Here is a 12057-nt window from a genome sequence, read left to right as displayed (position 1 = left end):
CTCAGCTTTAGCCCCAGGGAGGGCTTTACCAGCCTCTGGCCAGAGGGACTTCAGATCAGCAGTAGCTGTGGCCATTTCCAGATTTATCAACACATAGATATGAAGGACAAAGTGAGAGGTCAGTGCAGTCTGGACTTTGGGATCTAATAAGTGGGAGTGTGTGGCTTTTGCCCCTGGGGCGAGAAGCTGCTGAACTGCCAGCCAGCAGCACGTGGCAGCTTCAGCTCCTGGCCTGCAGAGTGTAGGGGGACCAAGCACCAGTCTGAGGGGTAATCACTCTTGCTTTAACCTTCTTGGATCTGGATTGCAGTCTAGGGTGGAGGTCCTGGGGTGTGTGTTCAGCTTGCCAGAGCACGTGGAGACCTCAGAGAGTGCACCTATCTAATACCTCTGGCAGCTGAGAAAACCCCAGCTTTTGGGACGAAAGACCCCCTGTCTGGTGGCAGAGTCCTACTATGGCAAAAAGCCCAGAGGTCAAGTGACTGAGGGGCAACATGAGCAGGCAAAGGAAACAAAGCAAACAGAAGATTCCAACATTAGACTCCTATTTGGGGGACAAAAAGGAGCAAAGCATGGAACAGGAGGAAGACAGTGAAGTCAGAACTCCTGCACCAAAAGCTTCAAAGGAAAATATGAGCTGGTTACAGGCCACAGAGGACCTTAAGAAGCAGATAAGAGAAGTGGAGGAAAAATTGGGAAGAGAAATGAGAACAATGCAAGAAAATTACGAAATCAGAGTCAACAGCTGACTGAGGAAAATAACACCTTAAAAAACAGACTAACTCAAATGGCAAAAGAGGCTCAAAAAGGCAATGAGGAGAAGAATGCCTTAAAAAGCCGAATTTGCCAGATGGGAAAAAGAATCTGAAAAGCTCAATGAGGAGAATCATTGCCTCAGAATTAGATTGGAGCAAATGGAAGCTAATGACTTTATGAGAAATAAAGATGCTGTTAAACAGATGCAAACAAATGAAAGAATAGAAGGCAATGTAAAACATCTCATGGGAAAAACCACTGACCTGGAAAATAGATCCAGGAGAGATAATTTAAAAATTATTGGACTACCTGAAAGCTATCATCAAAGTAAGAACCTAGAAATCACGCTCCAGGAAGTTCTCAAAGAAAACTGCCCTGATGTTTTAGAACCAGAGGGCACAACAGAGGTTGAAAGAATCCACCAATCACCCCCTGAAAAAGATTCCCAAAAGAAAACTCTTAGGAATATTATAGCCAGGTTCTGGAATTCCCAGATTAAGGAGAGAATATTACAAGCAGCCAGGAAGAAACAATTTGAATATTGTGGAAACACAATCAGGATAACCCAGGATCTGGCAGCTTCTACACTGAGGGATTGAAGGGACTGGAATATGATATTCCGGAGGTCAAAGGAGCTGGTATTAAAACCAAGAGTCACCTACCCAGCAAAACTGAGTATCGTGTCTCAGGGGAAAATATGGTCATTCAGTGGAATAGAGGACTTTCAAGCATTCTTGCTGAAAAAACCAGAGTTGAATAGAAAATTTGGCATTCAGATACAAGAAGCAAGAGAAGCATGAGAAGGTAAACAGGGAAAAGAAATCATAAGGAACTTATCAAAGTTGAACTATTAACATTCCTACATGGAAAAACAATAATTGTAACTTATGAAACTTTTCTCAGTAGTTGAAGGGAACAGAAATATATATATGTCTATATATGAAGGTATACAGGCATATGAATACATATGTGAATGTGTGTATATATGTTTATAGGTATACATAGAGAGAGGGCACAGGACCAATTTATCAGGAAGGGATGATACTTAAAAGGTGAAATTAAGAGGTGAGAGAGGAATATAGTGAGAGGAGATGGGGAGAGACAGAATGGCGTAAACTATCTCATATAGAAGAGGCAAGGGAAAATGGTTACAATGGAGGGGAAGAATAGGAAGGCAAAAGGGAATGGGTCATCCTTATTCCCACTGAATTTGGCTTGAGGAGGGAATGAAATACACACTAAATAGGGTATCTCACCCTCCAGGAGAGTAGGCGGGAAGGGGATGAGAGGGGGGATGATGGAAGGGAGGGCAGGCTGGGGGGGAGGGAAGTTGGGAGTACCCACTTTTGAAAAGGGATGGGATCAAAGTAGAGAATAGAACAAGGGGGAGGTGGGATAGGAGGGAGGGAAATATAGTCAGTCTTTTACAATATATCTACTATGTTATTGTTTTGCATTAGCCACACATGTGCAACTTATACTGAACTGCTTATCTTCCCAGTAAGGGTAGGAGACAAGGGAGGAAGGAAATGAATCTGGAATTCAAAATTTTAAAATCAAATACTCAAATATATATATATATATATATATGTACACACTATTATTAATACTATTTTACATGTAATTGGGAAATAAGATATACAGGCACTGGGGCATAGAGATCCACTGGAAAAGTCGAAAGGAGTATGGGAGCAAATATGGGAGAGAGCCGATTGAAGGTGGGGATATCCTGTGGGACTGCTATTTTGGGGCGGTGGGTAGGGGAAAAACGGGGAGAAAATTTGTAACTCAAAATCCAACAGAAATGAATGATGTAAATTAGAAGTTAATAAAGCATTTGGAAAAAAAAAGAAAACTCCAAATGGGGTTATGGATAGTTGGACATGACTGCAATGATTCAACAACAGCAACAACAAAGGGCTCAAGGTGATGAGGGCCTGAACAGGGATGGTGCTAGAGGAAAGAAGGGGGAATAGAAGAGAGATGTTATAAGATAAAATTGCTAGGAAGGTTGCAGACTGAATATGTAGAGGAGGAGCGGGAAGAGAATGAGTAGAGAAGTATATCGGGATTACTAGCCTGCTTGACTGGGAGAATGGTAGTACCCTCAACAACAAGGAAATTAGGAAGGGGAGACAATTTAGGGAGAAAAATAAGAGGCTTTTTGTACAAGCTGAGTTTAAGATGTCTACAGGACAACCCCTTTGAGATACTCAATAGGAAGCTGGAGACTGGAGGTCAGCAGAGAGTTTAGGCCTAGATCAGTAGACCTGAGAAGCATCAGCAAAGAGATGGTAATTGCATCTATGGGAGTTGACGAGAACACCAAGTGCAATAACATTGAGGAAGAATAGGAGAGGGCCCAGGACAGAGCCCTAGAGATGCCCATCGAAACCAATATCCTTATAATGATACTCTGGCTATATGCTCATGAATCAATATTACAGCCTCCATAGGAACAAAACTGTAGGCAGCTGAAAGAACGAAAGATAGATGCTGGTACCGGTATGCACTGTGGCTTATTGCCGATGATGATCTGCACATGGTGAGGAACACAATATACACACGTATGTGCGCAGACACCATATATGGAGGTTATGGCCTTCTCTCATGCCTCCCTTTCCTTGGCCTTTTCCTACTGACACCCTTGAACACATACTCTTTCTTCAGTCCCTTTTCTTGGTTTCTGTGCACTGTGACAGAAAGTACAAATGAGAACACAGATCCATGAGGAAAGTAAATTTCCAACTAAAACACTTTGAAGCAATCTACAGAAGCAAATGTTTTCCTTACTATTAAATAGTAAGCAAAGCATTTGAGTGTGAAATGTCATGGTTCTCTTATCTCATTATAATCTTAAGATTACCTTTTCCCACAGGGCATAGGTTGCTTAATTCAGTTTTTCATTTTTAAAAATATTTCACATTTCAACTGATATTTCTGGTTTTTATAACACCTTGATTAACCTATTCCCTACACAGGCAGTCACTGTAAAATTTTTAAAAAGAGGAAAAAAAGCAGGACAGCAAAACCAACTAGTGCATCAACCAAGTCTGACAGTACACATAATGTTCCACACCCACATACCCCAACCTCTGCAAGGAAGACTAACTTAAAAAACTAAAAAAAACCAAAACAGCATAGTAATCTATAGAAAATGTGGCTTACTCAGAGATTTTGATGTGGTGGAGGGAAGATAATCTAAATGAAAGATTTAGGGAGTCACTGGAAGGTTTTTAAGAGTATAAATGACTGAAAAAGTTATCTTTCAATTATTCCAACACTTACTGAATGCTTACTATGTTCTGTCTAGCTCAAGATATACAAAGATAAAGAAAACACACTCTCCAACTAGAATGGTGGGACATATTGCAAGCCCTGACTTCTTAGTGGATGCCTGGATTCACCAAGACTCTACTCATGGCTGGGAAATCAATCAAACATTACAGTGGTGGTAAGAAGGATCCACTGGATATTGTACAACAAAAAGAGCAGGAGAAGAACTTGAGTAAAAGAATAAGGAATCTGTCAAGTACAGTGTTGTAATGGTATTCTTCTTTAGGTAGAAATTGGACTAGCTGGTTTCTAAGACCCTTCCACCTTGGATCCTCATGAATTTCTTCAAATTATGGATGAGAAATTATGATCAGTAAGTGTCATATACATTAACAGTATCCTTTAATGTCCTCTAAATATACTTATAAATAATTAACATAGTCATACTCCTATATTTATATAAAATATAATAAATATATTTAGGTGAGATAAAGGATATTTTTGATGTATCTGACACTTATTATTCCTTTAAAAATGAACTATGTCATTCATTTGATTTTAATAGGCCACTGGCAATCATTGCCTAAATGGTAATTATTATTAATCTTCATTTTGAAGAAAGCAATGACCATCTAAAGGTCTGAAATAATTCTTCTGGAGCTGTCACTGCAATGTAGATCCAAGCAAATGAGAGTAGCAAGAAACAGAGGTACAGAAACTATACTTCTCTGAGATTAGGCATCCCTACATGTCTTGTTTCCTGGTGGATGACTATTGCTGCTGTTCATAGGGCCTTGTCCTTCAAGCTCACTTGAAATTCTTACTAGAACTGAACCATCTTACATCAGAAAGGGGCTTGTTAGCATGGTGAAATATCCAACAATAATAAGAAACTCAGAGTAAGATGTTGAAAATTGCTCAACCTAAGCTTACCTGTATATGTGCAATTGTTTTCCCAAAAGCTTTTCTCTGCTTGACATAATTCCTAGTTTCTTCAAACATAAATTCACATGCAGAAATGGCAATATCAGCAATCAATAATCTTTCCTGTAAACAAAAAGAGAGGGACTCTGAACATAATTCTGATTACCTGTGAAAATTTTTAATTATAGTAAACCCCCCCAAATAATCTTCATAAATGTAATACCTAAATCCCAGAATGCTCTAATTTTTTAATTAATTCTTTAATTTATTAATTTGTTTGTTTCCTTTTAATTTACAGGATTCAATTCCACAATTCCTTGAATTTCACATTTTGTCTCCCTCCCTTCCCCCCCCCCCCTTGGCGTCTTATAATCAAGTATAGGATCTGTAGATACTTTCACATTATACAATGGTCAGGTTATAAGGATGGATTGTACCAGCTGGGATGAAAAATGGTATAGAGGACATAAAATCAAATAAGAGAACAAAAAAGATCAGGTAATTTGCTTCCACCTGGATATAAATTTAGTTCTTTCTAGTTCTTTCTCTGGATGCACGTTTTTCTCTCCATCATGCGTCTTTTGGGATTGACTTATATCCCTGCATTGTTGAGAAGAGTCCAGTCTATCAAAGTTGGTCATCACACATATGTTGTGTCCGTAATTGTGTACAAATTCCTCCTGGTTCTACTCTTCTCACTCAGCATCAGTTCTTTTAAGCCTCTCCAGGTAAATATGAAGACCGCCTGCTCCCCGTTTCTTATAGCGCAATAATATTCCATAACATGCATATACCACAACTTGTTCAGCCATTCCCCAATTGATGGACACCCCCTTAATTTCCAATTCTTTGCCCCAACAAAAAGAGCTGCTTTAAACATTTTTGTACATATGGGTCTTTCTCCCATTTCTATGATCTCTTTGGGATATAACCCTAGGAGTGGTATTGCTGGATCAAAGGGTATGAAAGTATTTATAGCCCTTTGGGCATGGTTCCAGATTGCTCTCCAGAAAGGCTGGATCAGTTCACAGCTCCACCAACAATGCATTAGTGTTCCAGTTTGCCCACATCCTCTCCAGCATTTGTCATTTTCCTGTTTTGTCATCTTAGCCAATCTGACTGGTGAGATGTGGTACCTCAGAGTTGTTTTGATTTGCATTTCTCTAATCAATAGTGAATTAGAGCATTTCTTCATATGCTTATAGATAGCTTTAATTTCTTTCTCTGAAAACTGCCTGTTCATATCCTTTGACCATTTATCAATTGGGGAATGACTTGTATTCTTATAAATTTGACTCAGTTCTCTGTATATTTTAGAGATGAGTCCTTTGTCTAATTTTTCTTAGCATCTGTGAGGAAAAACACACCTTGAAGGAAAAACTCTGTATTATATCAACAAGTATTTATCACATGCCTACAGTGTGCTAGACACTTCTGTTAGGGACTGATGTTACAAAAGCAAGTACTTCTATGTATCTGGATGAGATGTCCTGCTCCACCCCTACAATTCGGATACTGCACTTGGATTCACTGTAAATATTATTAATGAAAATAATCAAACGCATATTACTCTTGACTAATGAACATTTATTTGTTCAGTTGTTTTTCAGTCATGTCTGACTCTTCATGACCCCATTTTGGGTCTTCTTGGCAAAGATAATGGAATGGTCTGCCATTGTTTTTTCTCCAGCTCATTTTACAGATGTGGAAATTGAGGCAAATGGTGAAATGACTTGCCCAGGGTCACAAAACTTGTAAATATCTGAGGCCAGATTTGAATTGAGGAAGATGATCCTGGCACTTAGGTCTGGCACTTTATCCACTGTGCCACCTAGTGGCCCAAACATTTATTTAGTTAGTGCCTGCTATATGCCAGATACTGTGCAATGCACTGAAATAGCTCCTGCCTTCAAGGTGCTTACATTCCCTGGGTGAGTAGAATATATACATATATGTGGTGTCCCAAAAGTTTAAAGTTTTAATCTTTAATTAGCTTAAAGAGCTTATTAATTTATTAATGATAATAAATATAATATAAACATTAATTTTATTTAAATTCCTTACTATAATATAAATACTAATAAAATGGCTAATATAAAATTATATTATAAATATTAAATAATTATTAAAGCTATGGTATCTAACACTCTATCAAGAATACACAGAGGACTTGGTCTTGGGAGTCATCTAGTTGTAAAATTTAATAAGCTTAAAACTGCACTAAGATTTTTGGGATATCACATATGGTTACAAAATAGACAAGGTGACTTTTTATTAGAACACTGGCAGCTGAGAGGATCAGTAAAGACTATTTAGAAGGTGGCACTTTAGCTGAATCTTGAAAAAATCTTGGGATTCTAAGAGATAGAGCAAGAGGAATTACATCCCAAGGTTCAGAGGATAATGGATAGTACAAAATCATGGAGAGAGGAAATGGAGTGTTGGGTGTTGGGAACATAAGATTGGCCCATTTGACTACACCACATAGTATATGATGGCAAGTCATGTGTAATAAGGCTGAAAAGTGGGGACCACGTTGTGAAGGGGTTGAAATGTCAAACAGAAGAGTTGTATTCATGTATTCATTTCTAGAGGTAATAGGGATATGGGAGGCATTTGAATGATTATTATAACTATACTATTTGGAGGTAATAAGTTACAAGTAAGAGATTATAGAGAAAGAAAAAAAAAGGGACCCAAGACAAAACTCTGGGTTTCACCTCTTTTAATAGGCATGATATCAATGAAGATCCAAAGAAACCTGAGACAGAGTAGTCAGACAGGGAAATAGAAAGCAGAGAGAACACCATGTCATGAAAACTCCCAAAGAAAAGATTATCTGGAATAGAATAAGGGTAGAACAGTGTCAAATGCTACAGAGAGATCAAGAAGGATGAGGGCTGTGAAAATGTTGTTATATTTTGCAGTTAAAAGCTAAAGAACAAGGAAAGTTTTCTCTATTGTGGGTTGTCAGTCAAGTGTTATTGTACTGCCTTTTTGTCATTGTATGCATTAACAATATGCTCCTAAAGTGTGGTCTTGATCTATCAAGCTCCCTGTGGGACAAAAGCTGATGACCCATCCAGGGGAGAAATGAAGAAACCTAGAATGCCCAGGCTAACTGCTGTCTCAGGCAGATTTTGACCATGGACTGTGTTGGAAGTAGTCCACCCCAATTTACTACTCACAATATGGACAGTTTTGCTCTAGTCAGAACATGGCAGCTGCCTTTGTACCAACATGAACTGCTTTGTGATCACTCTGAGAGGCAGTGTGGTAACATGGAATGCACATTGGACTGGATTTCAGGAGAAGACATCTCATTTTAATTCTGTCTCTAACATTTATTAACATTGTGTACATGGACAAAGTCATTGAATCTCAGATTCCTTATCTTTAAAATGGAAATAATGTATATAAAATAAATACATGCAAATGTATATAAATAAACCTTAAAGTACTATAGTGAGTGTTAACTATTATATTTGAAAAAACAAAAATATTTTCATCATTACAGTGTAATCAACTATAAAAATGGAGAGAGGAGTCCAACCCTATACAGCTTAAACTTTGTCAACTAGAACTAAGAAAATTATTTGATCCATATTAATTATTTGCAGAGCTGAAATCTGCCATCCAATATTATTTAGCTGACAGTTTCTAGACTGGCAATCTGATACGAATATTCACCTTTTAAAGTATTGTGGAATATTATGTAAAAGCACTTATAAAGTCTGCCTGTTCCCTAAAAATATCCTTGACAATATTGCAGCAATTTATGTATAAATTATTCTCATAAAATTTTATGTATATGATAAAAGAGCTAGAGCTTGGAAACTACTAATGTTCTCTCAATTGACCTTTTTTGGGGGGTAGTAATAAGGTGGGACATTTCCCCTATGCTTTCAAATATTCAGATACCTTATAAATCTTTTTTCTGAACACCTTCACAATTTTGTTGCCTCCAGCATGGATGTCTTCTACATACATTTAGTCTAATCTAGTTGTTTTTCCTCTCTTTAGGGCTATTCCTAGGCTATCTGGGACTATGATGTTAGAATCCAAGTATGGTGGCTCCCTCTCCTTGATAGTGAAAAGTGTCTGTTATAAAAATCCTTCTAGATTCTTTCTATTTTTCTTCCATTTTCATTTTCTTTCATTTTCCTCCTTCTGCTTTCAGTCTTACTAAATCAATCTTGAGATGATTTTACTTAATTGGGTCTATAGTAAAGATCTCTTTTTAACTGGTTTTTAGGAAAAAAATATTTACTTTATTTGGGGACAGTTACTATGATATAGTTGCCACGGACGAAGAATTCACCACCTAGTGACCAACCTACTGGTGGTGAACTTTCTGTACTTAGCCATGTTTTGTCTCAAACCACAGATTCAGCCTACTCTCTGGCTCAGATCAAAACCTGTCAGGCATATAATAACCTGCCAGAATCTACAGTCAGTTGGCACAGCATTCAGGAAACCCAGGATCACCTTCAAATTACAATGAGATATCAGAATAGTCCTTTATAAAAGCATGGATAGTATAAGATTCCCACCAAGGGAATTAATAGCAATAATAATATTATTACTATTATAGGACTGCCAATGACGTGGCTATCTACATGCCAATTCATTGTTTCTAAAGGAATAATCATGGATTTAAACATATGGAAAATATTATATTAACAACATTTAAACAACTCAATGATACTTCCAAAACATGAATAAAAAATGGCATACAGGCTATAGGCAGCCACCATGAAACAATAAGAGGATTGGATCGGAAATCAGCGAACACCCTAGTTCTAGTAATCTTAGTTCAAATCCTAGTTCTATGAATGACTATATCTATGTGATCTTGGGCTATACTTGTGATGGACTCAGTGTGTTAATTTGATGGTCACTTCCAGACTTAAATTTTATATTCTAATCTGTGATCCATGTTTGCAGTAATTATAGAGTATCATTTATTAGAGCTGTAGGAGCCCTCAAGTCATTTAGCCTAACTCCCTCCCCCTTTTACAGATGAGGAAACACAAGCCCAAAGAGTGATGTGCCCAACGTCATATACTAACTAGAAACAGGATTTGAACATTGGCTCCAGGAGCTCCAGTGACCTTTCCAATACACTACAGATGTCTACAGGCTATGTGTCATTTGACTAAATTTCATTATGAAGAACTTTTTCCTTATTTACTATTAAGTATGGCAGAACTGGGATTCAAATACAAGTACTATGTCTCCAAATTCTACCCTCTGCTCACTCTACTGCCTCATCATTGCCAAATTTTCTATGAGCTAGAGTAGTAGTAACTTTGTTATTGTCATGCCATTAAATCACCTCCAGATAATTCTGAAACTACAGAGACCAGGGTTACCAGATTAATTTCTCCATCACTTCTTTCTACAGTCATACTGACTCGAAATCCAGGTTTTCTTTTTCCCTTGACTCACTTTTATTTTTTTTTGCTGAAAGTTACATGATAACTTTATTGTACATTTAAGAGGAATAGCAAGTTGTATAAAATAGATTTGCAGCTTCATGTGCAATCATCTTTTTTTCTTTTCCAATTTATTTATTTTTAGTTTTCAACATTCATTTCCACCAGATTTTGAGTTGCAAATTTTTCTCCCTTTCTTTCCCCTACCCCCACCCCCAAAATAGAAAGCCTACTTACTGAATACCCCTTCCCCCAATCTGTTCTCTCATATCCTCCCCCATTCCCCCCCACCCAACTTTCTAGTAGGGCAAGATGGATTTCTATACCCCAGTGCCTGTGTATCTTACTTCTCAGTTGCCTGTAAAAAAAACCAATTTTTTTAAACATTTGTTTTTAAAACTTTGAGTTACAGATTTTTTCCCCTTCTTTCTTCCTTACCCACCCCTACTGGGAAGATAAGCAATTCAATATAGGCTGTACATGTGTAGTTACATAAAACATTTCCCTAGTAGCTATATTGTGAAAGATTAACTATATTTCCCTCCATCCTATCCCGCTCCCCCAATGGTTCTATTTTCTCCTTTGACCCTGTCCCTTTTCAAAAGTGTTTACTTCTACCTATGCTCTCCCCGAATTTGCCCTGCCTTCTATCATCCCCCCTCTTATTCCCTTCCCCTCTATTTTCCTGTAGGGTAAGATACCCAATTGAGTGTGTATGTTATTCCCCCCTTAAGCCAAATTCAATGATAATCAGGTTGTCCCATTCCCTTTCACCTTCCTGCTCTTCCCCTCCATTGTAACAGTTTTCTCTTGCCTCTTTTATATAAGATAATTTAACCTGATCTATCTCTCCCTTTCTCTTTCTCCCAGCAAATTCCTCTCTCACCTCTTAATTTTATTTTTTAGATATCATCCCTTCATATTCAACTCATCCTGTGCCCTCTATGTATACATGTACATACATATGCCTACACTCACATATATATTTATATACACATATACTCTGCTGTACATATATATGTATGTATACATATATTCCCTTCAACTCTCCTCATACTGAGAAAAGTCTTGAGTTAGAATTATAGTTTTTCCATGTAGGAATATAAATAGTTCAACTTTAATAAGTTCCTTTATGATTTCTTTTTCCTGTTAACCTTCTCATGATTCCCTTGCTTCTTGTATTTGAAAGTCAAATTTTCTATTCAGCTCTGGTTTTTTCATTAAGAATGCTTGAAAATTCTCTATTTCATTGAATGATCAATTTTTCCCCTGAAACATTATACTCAGTTTTGCTGGGTAGGTGATTCTTGGTTTTAGTCCTAGCTCCTTTGACTTCTGGAATATCATATTCCAAGCCCTCGATCCCTTAATGTAGAAGCTGCTAGGTCTTGTGTTATCCTGATTGTATTTCCACAATACTCAAATTTTTTCTTCCTGACTGCTTGAAATATTTTCTCCTTGACCTGAGAACTCTGCAATTGGCTATAATATTCCTAGGAGTTTTCTTTTTGGGATCTTTTTCAAGAGACAATCAGTGAATTCTTTCAATTTTTATTTTGCCCTCTGGTTCTAGAATATCAGGGCAGTTTTGCTTGATAATTTATTGAAAATGGTGTCTAGGTTCTTTTTTTGATCATGGCTTTCAAAGTCCAATAATTTTTAA

General features: G+C 37.4%; 1 protein-coding gene across 1 annotated transcript in view; it reads right to left on the bottom strand.

The window, feature by feature from the left end:
• ACADL (acyl-CoA dehydrogenase long chain) overlaps positions 1–12057 on the bottom strand; it is a 54215-nt gene that overhangs the window by 19276 nt on the left and 22882 nt on the right. The window contains exon 8 of the mRNA XM_069075227.1: positions 4966–5079. Within this exon, the coding sequence (XP_068931328.1) occupies positions 4966–5079 (114 nt within the window). The remainder of the gene's footprint in view (positions 1–4965; positions 5080–12057) is intronic.

The sequence above is a fragment of the Petaurus breviceps genome, unplaced genomic scaffold, assembly GCF_028583685.1.
Source record: "Petaurus breviceps papuanus isolate PSGF00001 unplaced genomic scaffold, PetGlider_PUasm1.0 90903, whole genome shotgun sequence".
Lineage (NCBI taxonomy): Eukaryota > Metazoa > Chordata > Mammalia > Diprotodontia > Petauridae > Petaurus > Petaurus breviceps.
The sequence above is the reverse complement of the archived record's forward strand: the minus strand, read 5'-3'. Positions and strand labels throughout refer to the sequence as shown.